Here is a 12,150-nt window from a genome sequence, read left to right on the forward strand (position 1 = left end):
ATCTCGCCTAGTCCAGACGGGAAGGCAGAGAAGGGCTGTGAGTAAAGGAAACGCTGCTTTTTCGCAGAGGCAGCCTCCTTTAGAAAGATTTCTCGGGGTCCCATCAGCTCCACCCTCGTCTCAGGCCAGAATGCAGCACATGGTCACCTCCCGCTGGATTTTGAAGAGAGAAATATATAGTAATAGATACAGGTTCTTTGTGCATTTAACTTAAAATGACATTTCTTAAAAAAAAAAACAGCTCTTAGATCTGAATAGACATTTCTCCAAAGAAGATATAAAGTGGCCAATAAGCACGTGGGAGGATGCTCAGCATCATTAGTCATTAGGGAAATGTAAATCAAAACCACACTGAGATACCACGTCACGCCTTCTAGGATGGCACTGGAATCAAAAAGACATAATAACGTGTTGACAAGGACATGGAGAAATTAGAAACCTCACGCGTTGCTGGTGGGAATGTAAAGTGGTTCAGCACTTTGGAAACCAGCCTGGCAGTTCCTCAAAATGTTAAACATTGAGTTACCATATGACCCAGCAATTCCTCTCCTAGATACATATCCAAGAGAAATGAAACACCTGTCCACACAAAAACTTGTACGTGAAATGTTCACAGAAGCACTGTTCATAATAGCCAAAAAGTGGAAACAAGCAAAATGTCCACCAAATAATTGATCAACAAAATGTGATACATCCATGTAATGGAATGTTATTCTGCTATAAAAATGAAGTACCGATACCTGCTATAACATGGATGCACCTCGAAAACATTATGCTAAGTGAAAGAAGCCAGTCAAAAAAAGCCACACATTATGTGATTCCATTTGTATGAAACGTCCAGAACAGGTGAATCTATAGAGACAGAAACCAGATGAGTGGTTGCCTAGGGGTGAGAGGGAGTGGAGAGTGACCGCTAATGGGTCTCTTTTTAGGGTGATGCAGATGTTCTAAAATTAGTGGTGTTGGTTGCACAACTTTGAATATACTAAAGATCACTGTACACTTTAGACAGGATTTAAAAGAATTATATGATATGTGAATATCTCAAAAAAGCTGTTCTAAAAATCACCTTTTATCTGTTTGTAAGACATATCTTCAAAATTAACTTCAAAAGAAAGAAACTAGGGGGCAGGCGGGTCGGGAAAATTTCTTCAAACCAGTTAACATGTCAAGGATTGAGCCCTGGCTTGTTAAGATCAGATTCTTCTGGCTGGTTGCCCAGACGGCCAAGATTCTGAGTGGTTTCTTTGTTCTGTAGACTTATCATCTCAAAAATGAACCTATTTTTTCGAGTCTCCATAGCTGAGGAATAGAGATGCCAGGGGGTCAGCAAACAGACATAGGAAGCCACTTGATCTGCAAACCAGCGGGCTGTCAGGAGGGCTTGCTCTGTGGGATTCTTGCTCCCTGGAGACTTGGTTGCTGATGGAGGGGCAGGGGCAGCTTGAAGGCTGTGGGGAGGTAGTGTCAGGTTTGGAAAAGCCTCTGTGCCAGGAGTCTGCAGACAGGTGACTCCTGACCAAGAGCTCTGTCTCTCTGAGAGCCTCTGAGCCCTCATCAGTGAAACCGGGGAGAGAAGAGCCTTCTCACCCCACGATGGTCACACTAGATCACGGCCATGAACCTGCTCTGTGAACGACGAGAGTGTGCATCAGGACGTCGTCCTGGAGCCTGGAATGGCTAACTTCAAGTGGCTCCAGAGGACGGACTTTTTATTTTTTTTATTTTTTTAATTTTTATTTATTTTTGTGAGGAGGACCAGCCCTGAGCTAACATCCAATGCCAATCCTCCTCTTTTTTGCTGAGGAAGACTGGCCCTGGGCTAACATCTATGCCCTTCTTCCTCTACTTTATATGGGATGCCGCCACAGCATGGCTTAACAAGCAGGCGACAGTGCACACCCAGGATCCGACCTGGCGAACCCTGGGCCGCCACAGTGGAGCACATGCACTGAACCGCTTGTGCCCTGACAGACGGGGTTTGAAAGGGAAAGAATGAGGACTGTCTGGCAGGAGAAGAGCCCTTGGATGTGGTGGGGAGTGGCTGTCAGGATGGAAGGTGGTAGAATTGATGGGTGGAAGGCTGTGGTAACAAGGATTGTCGAAGGCGCTGGCCAGCGGTCCTTCCTCTGCTCTCAGGGCTGACATTACGAGCAAGTGTGCGGGTTGGGGCCATTTAAGCCAGACAGCAGGGACAGCTGCTGACACGGCATGGAAATGCGAAGGTGGTCGGAGGGGCCCCCACCCCTCTGCTTGAAGCTTCCCTTAGATCCCTCTTTCCCATGTGTTCTGGATTCTTGAGAGTCTTTTATTTTTATTTTTTAAAGATTTTATTTATTTATTTTTTTCCCCCAAAGCCCCAGTAGGTAGTTGTATGTCATAGCTGCACATCCTTCTAGTTGCTGTATGTGGGACGCAGCCTCAGCATGGCCAGAGAAGCGGTGCGTCGGTGTGCGCCCGGGATCCGAACCCGGGCCGCCAGTAGTGGAGCGCGAGCACTCAACCGCTAAACCACAGGGCCAGCCCTTGAGTGTCTTTTACAGAGGCTTGTGTTCTCACAAAGCCCCTCAGGAGTTAAAAGAAATAAATCAGCATCGTTGTGTAGTGTAAGATCAGGAAGTGACCTTATGTTTCTGTAAATGTATTTTAAGATTTTATTTATTTATTTATTTTTCCCCCCAAAGCCCCAGTAGATAGCCGTATGTCATAGCCGTATGTCATAGCTGCACATCCTTCCAGCCGCTGTACGTGGGACACGGCCCCAGCACGGCCAGAGAAGCGGTGCGCCGGTGAGCACCCCGGACCCGAACCCGGGCCGCCAGCATCGGAGCACGCGCACTCAACCACTAAGCCACGGGGCCGGCCCTGTAAATGTATTTTAGATTGATACATTACTCAAGAGTGGCCTTAGGGGGTTCATTTTGATCAGATGACTGAAACTTTCAGATCCGATTACAAAACCCTGGAAGTCTATTTGCAGATTTTTCTAGCCATGTTTGTGTTCATCAAATCGTCCTTCACACTCCCTCCTCTCCTCAACCAGTGGTCTGTTTTTGGTATACATTAAGAAAGTAAGAACAAAGTACAATTGAGAAGTACATCAGGCTAAAACCACCATAGCTGACCCAGACACGAGTACGCTGATCTGCTAACCTCACAGCCACATATATCCACTTGGTGAGCACTCAGGGCCCTCAAGACATTGTGTTCAAGTGGGAAACTATATTCATTATAGTTTATTAATTTCAAGGTATGCATTTTTCCCCTTGTAACATCTCTGAAGTTGTGATACATCTTACAGTCAATGACACCTTACATTCATTTTCTTTCTTGCAAAATGGTGCATCTAACCACCAATTACATCAAATCTAAGATTTGATGAGATGTGGCAAATGATACTAGTCATTGAATTAAGGAAATTCATTCTCCTCATTCTTTCCTGTCTGCCCTTGGATATACATGTGGAATAATTCCACGCCCATCCTATCGCTGCAACCGGGAGCTTCCACATCACCTGCCTCTGGAGAGAGCCAATGAAACATCTTTTGTTTTTGAGGTTTTCATTAACAGACCACAAGCAGATCTCCCACCCACAGATCTCCAGCTGCGAAAGGTGTGGTGGAACCTTTCTCCCTTCCCATTCTCCCAGGCCCCCAGGGTCCCTCTGTAGGTACTCAGTTAGTGTGACTGTCCCTGGAACCGTTTCTGGAACCGGCTCATCCCCCAGCCCTTCCCAAAGCGACTCACTGATGTGAGTCTATCTGACGGTGTCACTGGGAAGAAAGAAGAGGAGGGGCATCCCTCTGCCCTACTGTGGGGAGAGTGACCAGTTACTTCCTTATCCTTCCTGGAGAGGACCTGCTGTTCTGTCCATCTCTAAGGCTTCACCTGAGGTGAGAACTTTCGCGCTCATTCACCTCTCAAGGTGCCCTGACTCTTTACAGCTGAAAGTCCCTCCTGTCGGACATGGACAGTGTTACCCAACAGTGTGCCTGCTCTAGCAACACGAGCGACATCAAGAGGAACCGAGAACTGGGCCAGCAGTACACAGCCATGGCCCCTGAGCTGCTGGCCCACCTCTCCAAACTGCTTGTCGTTTCCCGGAAGGCAGGTACTGCCGTGCCTAAGGGCCTGTCCAAACTGCTCATCATTTGCCGGAAGGCAGGCACTGCTGTGCCTAAGGGCATCAGAAACATCTCCAAGTTCACTTGGTAGGAGCTCATCACTGACCCTATGGTACCTACCCCATCCAACATCCCTGGCCTAGAGATCAGCAGTGGAGCCCCGGCCCCCGTGGTGCTTGTGGAGTAGACCCCCATGCCGGCCCCCGTCTGGTTGTCTCTACCCCTAGTACCACTGCTGCCGATGCTGCCCACATCCGCTAGGCCAGCCAAGTTCTCCACCCACTCCCCCACCCATGGCCATCTGGTGCCCTTTGCCCATGAGGCCTTGCACAAGCCCCAGCAGCAGTCCATCCACCTGCTGCCAGAGATTATGAACCTGAAGGTGACGGTCACTGAGAAGTCTATGTCTGGTAAGGCTGGCTTGCCAGATCCTTCTCCATTTTTGGGGGGGCCTAGAAGGGTCTGGCCTAGATAAATATGTGTGTGTCCACTGCACCCACCCCAGATAGGTATATAAGAATGCACTGGGAGTAGGTGGCAGCCATGAGTCTGCTGTAGAAATTGAACTCCTTCCCACAACTACTCCCAAGAATCATCCTCTCACCCCGCTCTGTTCTCCACTTTTTCCTCCCATCCCCCCACTTTGCTGAGCCCAGATTGGAAGGTTGGCTGTGGAGAACAGTGAGAGGTCAGAGGTACTGAAGGATAGAGTTTGTGGAAATGATGGTGGAGAGAGGCAGCACCCAGGAGGAGGGGGCGAGTTGGGAGGGCCAATCGGTGGGCAGCAAGAGAGAGCTCAGTAGGCTGGGACCTAGATCCGCATCAGTAATCCAGTCTTCTAGAAGCTACATTATTTTAAATACCAACAGCATCCGTACCCAGGCCTATGAGTAGGAAGAGAGCAGAGTAAGGGGGGTGGAGAGCAAAGTGCCACCTGACAGGTCTTGAGAGCTCGAGACCCTCCCATTAGGAGCCCCCTCACGCTTCCTTGCCCTAGGAGTAGATCTTCACTCCACCCTTATTTCCTGACCCATTTGCGGATGTCCTCTTCTGGAAGCATTAGCCTCACGCCTGCAGAAAAATGAGTTGCCTTCGATGATTTCTTTAGTAGGCGCCAACCCTCTGGACATCACGAGGTGCCTTGTGGATGAGATCAACGCCAAGGAGATGGCTCTCAGCTGTCTGATTGGCGCAGTCAGGAGAAGTGGCTATGGTGTTGGACAGATGGAGAAAGGTGGGTACCCAAGCTTCAGCCCTTACGTGAAAGTTCAAACAATAGCAACAAGAGTACAGTGGAAAGGTCAAATCCCCGGTTTAAACATTTGATGTTTCCAAGAGTTGAGGTAAAGGTAGAGCAACAGGAAGTCTCAAACACTGCAGGCGAGTGTGTCAATTGGTGCAGTTCCTGTGGAGAGCAGTTTGGTGGCATCAGTGAGGTGGGAGATGCTCTAGTGTCTTACAACCCAGGAGTTTCTCTCCTAGGTCATTCCCTAGAGCTGTGCTACTCAAACTATCTGTGGTGAAGGGCCAATCTGTAAAATTTCCAATCTGTTGGGAACCAACCCTTTTAAAAATATGATAAAGATGTCACAGCAATATCAAATTGCTAGAAAGTTTTCTAAGTGTTTATTCTCAAATTTTGTACTCACCTGGTCTGGCCTGGTGTGAATTCATACCAATCCACAGGCCACACTTGAGAGTCACACTGCCCTAGAGAAGCTCACACACATGTGAAAGAAGTTGTATCAGAATGTTTATTGCAGAATTGTTTGGAATAACAAAAAAAAAGTAAACAACCTAGATGTCCTAAACGGGAGAAAAATAAATAAATTATAGTCTAGACAATGGAACATAATGAAAAGTGAAAATGAATCAAACACTAAAGCACACATAACAATACAGAAAATCTCAAAAACATAGTGTTAAGCCAAAAAAAAAAAAAAACCAAGTTATAGAAAGATACATTTGTTATGATACTATTTAAAGTTTAAAAGAATGCAAAATAATAATATATTGCTTACGGGTACGTTATAGAAAGTGCAAGTGTAAAAACATGAAGGGGAATGATAGATGCAAAGCTGGAGGAAATAATCTCTGGAGGCGGGAGGAAATGGGATCTGGAAGACACCTATGAAATCTGTCCCCATTTAGCATCTCTCTCTGTCCACTGAATGTCAGGCTTCCCTTGATGGTCAGAGGTTAAAACATCTAATAATAATACACACATATAGTGCAACTAAATTGCATAGTAAAATTGCAAACCTTGGGAAAAAAATGTAGGATTTTATGAAGTTAGTGAAAGTGACATTGGAAAGCTGCTTGATTCCCGTGCGAAGCCACTGATGAGTGCTATGACGGGGCAGAATGAGGTACCCACTGACGAAGGGAAAGTCGTCTAGTGTAATGATTCCGTGGAGAAAGGATGATCTGTGTAGCAAAGGGTTAACAATAAAAATTGATAAAGCCCTTGGATATTTTTGCAAAAGGCCAACATGAAGGGACATGTGTCATTGCTATCACACAACCATTTAGGAAAAAGAAAATCACGTGGACTCAAAAAAAAATCCACAGATTTTTATTTCTTATAAGAATTAGCATGTGCTTACTGTATCAACAAATTTTGGTTAAATACAAGATAAAGGAGGTTATTTTTGATAAATTTTGGTTTACTTTTCTAAGATAAAATTCCAATCAAACATATCCCTCCCACTATTGACCATGAAATGGAGATCTCCGTTTTGAGGGAATTTACTCTGTGCTGGTTCTGTTCGGGATCAGCTAAACCGTGATAAGGCAGGTCTTCGGATCATTCGGTAATTTTTTATGCAGGTGGTTACCAGCGTACACGGAGTTTGGCACCTTGTGTTCCATATAGGGCTTCGAGCTCCACCTCACTTGTGGGGACAGCTGCTGGATGGTCTGTTGTATGGGGAGGAGAGTCCCCCGGGGAGATGTCCTGGTAGCCCTGGCCCAACCACCCACCCTCAGACCTGCCCATGGCGCTCTACCTGAACCTTATGTTTCCTTGCCTTGGAAAGGAAACGATGGTCACCTTTAGCAGTCCACCGCATAAGGGGTTTAAGCGTTCTTGCAGGATCACAAGCTTTCACCCGGGATGCAGTGGCTTCCACATCCCTTGCGCCTTGTGGTTAACCTAGTGGAGGAGAATTCGCAGAGCTGAGCTGAACTCTGGAGAGCTGTTGGGTGATTTCTGCATCCTGCTGCATCAGCAGAGTGCTGAGAAGGCCATCCCTCCATCACTCCCCAGGAAATCTCTCTCGCTTGTTGGCACTTGGTTCTGAGTTTGAAAAAAATATATAAATAACAAAATATAAATGAAGTAGTGATCCATTTCTTTTGGAAAAGCATTCGTCCTAGAAGGACTTGAATTAGATAGCTCTCTCAGGGCATTAAAAAGAAGATACAAACTCTGTCGATTTATTTTGCCTGAATTTTGCTTTTATGGACCATCTTATTGCATGAGGTAGACCAAAGCTGTAACTGAGTCTGGAGTATTTGTCCCTTAAAGCTGTAGCCAGAATATACCCCTTGCTAAAGGAATATTTTCATAGCAATAAGACTGCTTCCAGCCTTTTCTCCTGTCCTAATACCCACTAGTCCTGGCTTGTCATGAAAGAAAACTGGACTGCTCCTTCATTTTTAGTTGATGGCAACATCATTAAATAAAACATAACAACAACAACAAAATCTTGCCATCTTTGCATAATAGCTATTTTTCACTTTTACAGTTCACTTTTTCTGTCTATCTGTCTCTCTCTGTATTTTTAACAATACCACAATTTTTCTGTTTCTCAGTTTCCTTTACTTGACAGACACAAATGTTTTCCAACATGGCTATATACTTTTAATAATTGTCATTTTGAGTGGGTGTAGACTCCTTCTAATGTTCATGTTCCATAATTAACCAAATGCTTAGGTTTCCAGGGTTTTGTGTGTTTGTGTGTGTGAGGAGGACTAGCCCTGAGCTAATATCTGATGCCAATCCTCCCCTTTTTTCTTGAGGAAGACTGGCCCTGGGCTAACATCCATGCCCATCCTCCTCTACTTTATATGGGACGCCGCCACAGCATGGCTTAGCAAGCTGTGCGTCAGTGGGTGCCCGGGGTCCGAACCTGCGAACCCTGGGCCGCTGCAGCAGAGCGTGAGCACTTAACCACCGCGCCACTGGGCCGGCCCCCAAGATTATTTGTTGTTAGTATAATATGCATTATAGTCTGCAAGTTTATGTACATCACTTCTTATTTCTGTTGTATTGGTTATTAAGATTGATTTCCCAAGAGAGGGATTATTGAGGCAGAGAGTCTTAGTATGTGTATAGCTCTTCCTAAATATTGCTTTGTCGGTGGATTTACTCTACACCAGCTGGGTTGACTAATTTTGTTCCATCTTTACCAGCATTGCTATTGTTAGTTCTTTTCATTTCTGCTCAGTTAGAAGGTACTGAAAGTTGGTCTAATTCCAACTTTTGGATCACTAGCAAAGGTGATTGTTCACGTGTTTGCATCACGCAGTGTGCAGTCTCTGATTATAATCTTTGTCTACTTGTGAGGTCTGGTTTGCCATTTTCTTTATGAATTTGAATGAGCCATGTCAACGAATAAATTGCTTAACATTTCCTAACAATTTCATGCCTAACCAGTGAAATGACCATATTTGGGGGAACAATAAGCAAAGATTTGATGAAGTTTATATAAGAATGATTGAGATTTTCCACCAGTAACGGGGGTGCTAAATTTTAATTCTTACGTTGTCAGATATGAAATGATTCTACACAAGACAGTGTGATTCTGCAAGAGACTAAAATATTGTTGAAGAAGCATCTGATTCCTATGGCTGGGATAAGGGGAAATAGATGCCTGTAAATTTCCTTCTAGCTGGCCCAATGTTTGTTCTCTTGACCTAGCACAACAGTTATGTCTGCCTTTGCCCTTAGGGTGACATCGCTTTGTGTGCTTGCTTGCTGCTCCCTGCTCTGCTGTCATTTCACTCTTGAGAGATATTGGAGGGGGAGTGCTGTAGAGAGGAACCTTCAAGATTTCCCTTAATTACTCTGAGCCTGCTCATGCGTTAAAAAGTCTTTTTCTTCTAAGATCTGGTTGTTTCGTAACAACAGGGCACTTTAGAATATCTGGTTTACTATACTGCTAGAACAAAAAATCCATATTACATTTTTGGTTAAAAAAATAAAATTAAAAAATTGAAGGAAGAATCCCTCTCTCTTCCACTCCAGAGTTCCCCGTGGACATCTTAGCCATGGACGTGAACTCGCTTTACCACCTTACCTACAACTCCTCTACTCACTGTCTGACCTTTTCCCTCTTGACTGGAAGGGAAGTCAAGAAGAAAAAAGGTAACAGTGGTTTCCAGCAAGACCTCTTGACCCATCTCTGGGGGTGGAGATAGGGGTGGGCAGAGGGATAGAAGATTCCCTGAGTAGGTTGGTGGGATGGTTTGATTTGGTTTTCTGATAGGAAGGATATATAGCTGCCCTGGCTGGAGACTCAGCAGCTATTGACACAGATTTTTTCCCATAAAAGTTGATGCATCACAACCCAGTCATTCCATAGTGCAGTCTCATCGTTTGAATGTTTATGTTCTCCATTCCTGGTGATGTGGTTCCCCTCACCTGGGACAATACCCCTATTAAACCCACATTGCCCACCTCCTACAGTATCCCAAATACACCCTCTCTGCTCAGAGAGAGATCTGTGTTGCCCGTTCTCACATACCAAGTGGGGGAACCAGTATCTGAAGAGAGGTATTTGGACACCAAACCTAATAGCGTGTCCCACACTAGGCCAGTTCATGCAGGCAGAAAACAAAGACATACAAGGCATTCCTGTTCTATTGGGGAAGACATGCAACAGAGGGAAAGGCTTAAAGGAAAGAACAGGTGGCAGATGAGACCAGACAGTGTAGCAACAACCATGCAGCCAGAAGCTCAGGGGAGAGATAAATTGGAGCTGGAGAGGGCAGGGTAAGGCCTCATGGAACTCCCAGGGCCCTCTGGGCTATGATGGCAGAGTGGTGGAATGGGGTAGGTAGAGGAGGATTGCATTTGCAAAGAGGTGGTGGGAGGATCGACATAAGGCGGGAATGCTCAAAGACCGTCCAGCTGATTCCCACAGACACTGGAGCTAAGGCTGGAAGTTGAGAAGTTTGGATTTTATTCCTGCCCCTGCCCCTGATTGGCTGTGTGATTTGCCTTCCTCCAGGCCTCACCCTCTGTATCAAGCTGATCCTATATCCTTTCAGTCAGTGAACCAATGTTTATTGAGCAATAGCTAGTTGTCAGTCAGTGTCCTAAATGCTGGGGGCACACATGTGGACTCTAAGACAAAGAATGCCTTCCCTAATGGCGCTGACATCCTCAGCTTCCCGCATGGAGTAGATTCAACTGCCCCCTCTCGTCGCCCTGGTTCCTTTACATCTGTGATGTGTTTTCTCTCATTGTGTTTCAATAACCCACAGCATCATTTCTGGTATCCCACTTTATGTGCTTCTGGTTTTATCTCCCCTCTTGAGCTGGCCCTAAATGGACACAGTCCCTTTGAGGGAAAACAAAGTATCCTCAAGACACAGTGATTTCATGATTTTTCTTCCTAATGACCTTGAGGGTGATGCCTTGAGTGAGGTTGTTCCAAAGCAAAAGTTATATATGTCTGTTGGTCTCTGTGTCTATGTGGCTGTTTTCCTCTGCTACCCCACTAAGATGTAATTTGTTATGATGTTGCATCATTCTCACTAGGATGTATGTTCAATGATGCTGCATTTATTATAGGTTCTTCTTACGTTTCAGAATTATTCTCACACATGTGTGCTAGGACGGGTGGTTAACCTTCCCTAATAGTTTATAAGTAACTATATGTCCTGTCTTGCCCAGGAATGTCCAAGTTTATGCTTATCATCCTGACATAACTATTAATTATGCTCACTCTCACTCTAAGAACTTCCCCAGTTTGGACAATATATTGTAGAGTTGTTCTAGTTTTCAGTCACTTTGGGTTTGGGACCTCCACTATCTGTTCCATACACATGTGCTGTCACACCTCACCAGCTGGCCCCCTTTGCAGTTCTAGGGTAAGGCAGACTTGGAGCAGATAGGCTCCAGGAGGTGGGCCCACCATGAGGGTCCCCCATGAGGGGACAACAGCTATTTATGGAAAGTAGCCCAGTGTTACAGGAAGAGAACTGAGAAAAGTGTGGTTACTGGTTGGAACAAGAGGCTGTCACCCCTGAGGATGCAGGGCAGCCAGGGGCATGCCAGACATGGATGCTCAGGCTAGTAGATGTTTCAGGAGGTCAGCCAGCTGGTAGCTGGGCCTTAGGGTCAAGTCTCTCATCTATGGTGGCAGGAGGAGTGGGGGAAGGGATCGGCAACCACTCAGGTGGCACATAACAGAGATGGTATTCAAGCACAAGCCAGAAACCCCCAGGCTTGGCTGACAGTGGGAAGACTCCATTCTGAGGCCCTCAGGGCTCAGTTGGAGCCTAAGCAATGCCTCTGGCCTGAAGCCAGGTTTCATTCTTGAGACCAAGGTGAAGTTGAGCCTGCATCTATCGAGGGAGAGCATGTGGCTCCAGCTGGGTGGGCAGCAGAGGCTCAGAAGCAGGCAGGACCTGAATAGATGCCTTTGGAACTTCAGTCTTGGAGGATCACCTCCACGATTTTGTGTCACCAAATCCTCATGCCGCCTAACACTTGCCATGAGAGATAACTGTGAAAATAAGTGCGATAAACACAAAACATTGCCATCCACAGGTTTGAGCAGGCAGAAGCAAGAACCAGTGAACTTGAAGATAGGACAATGGAAGTTATTGAATCTGTAGAAGACAAAGAAAAGATTGAAAAAAGATGAGCAGGGCCTAAGGGACACCATCAAGGGGAATAACAGAGGCCTTGTGGGAGTCCCAGAAGGAGAAGAGCGAGGGAAAGGGACAGAGAATATGTGAAGAAATAATGGCTAAAAAATTCCCAAATTTGATGAAAGACATGAATATAAAC

The 12,150-nt window shown here is 45.8% G+C and overlaps 1 protein-coding gene across 1 annotated transcript in view; it reads left to right on the forward strand.

Moving 5' to 3' along the window:
• Positions 1-2,438: 2,438 nt before the first annotated feature.
• The window catches only part of FAM194C (family with sequence similarity 149 member C), a 78,527-nt gene continuing 68,815 nt past the window's right edge, over positions 2,439-12,150 (forward strand). Inside the window, 4 exon segments of the mRNA XM_087431556.1 lie at positions 2,439-4,111; positions 4,166-4,534; positions 5,233-5,358; positions 9,376-9,495. Coding sequence (XP_087287682.1) covers positions 3,967-4,111; positions 4,166-4,534; positions 5,233-5,358; positions 9,376-9,495 — 760 coding nt within the window. The 5' untranslated portion in view covers positions 2,439-3,966.

The sequence above is a fragment of the Ceratotherium simum genome, chromosome 5 (assembly GCF_057802395.1).
Source record: "Ceratotherium simum simum isolate JZ-2026a chromosome 5, ASM5780239v1, whole genome shotgun sequence".
In the NCBI taxonomy this organism is placed as follows: domain Eukaryota; kingdom Metazoa; phylum Chordata; class Mammalia; order Perissodactyla; family Rhinocerotidae; genus Ceratotherium; species Ceratotherium simum.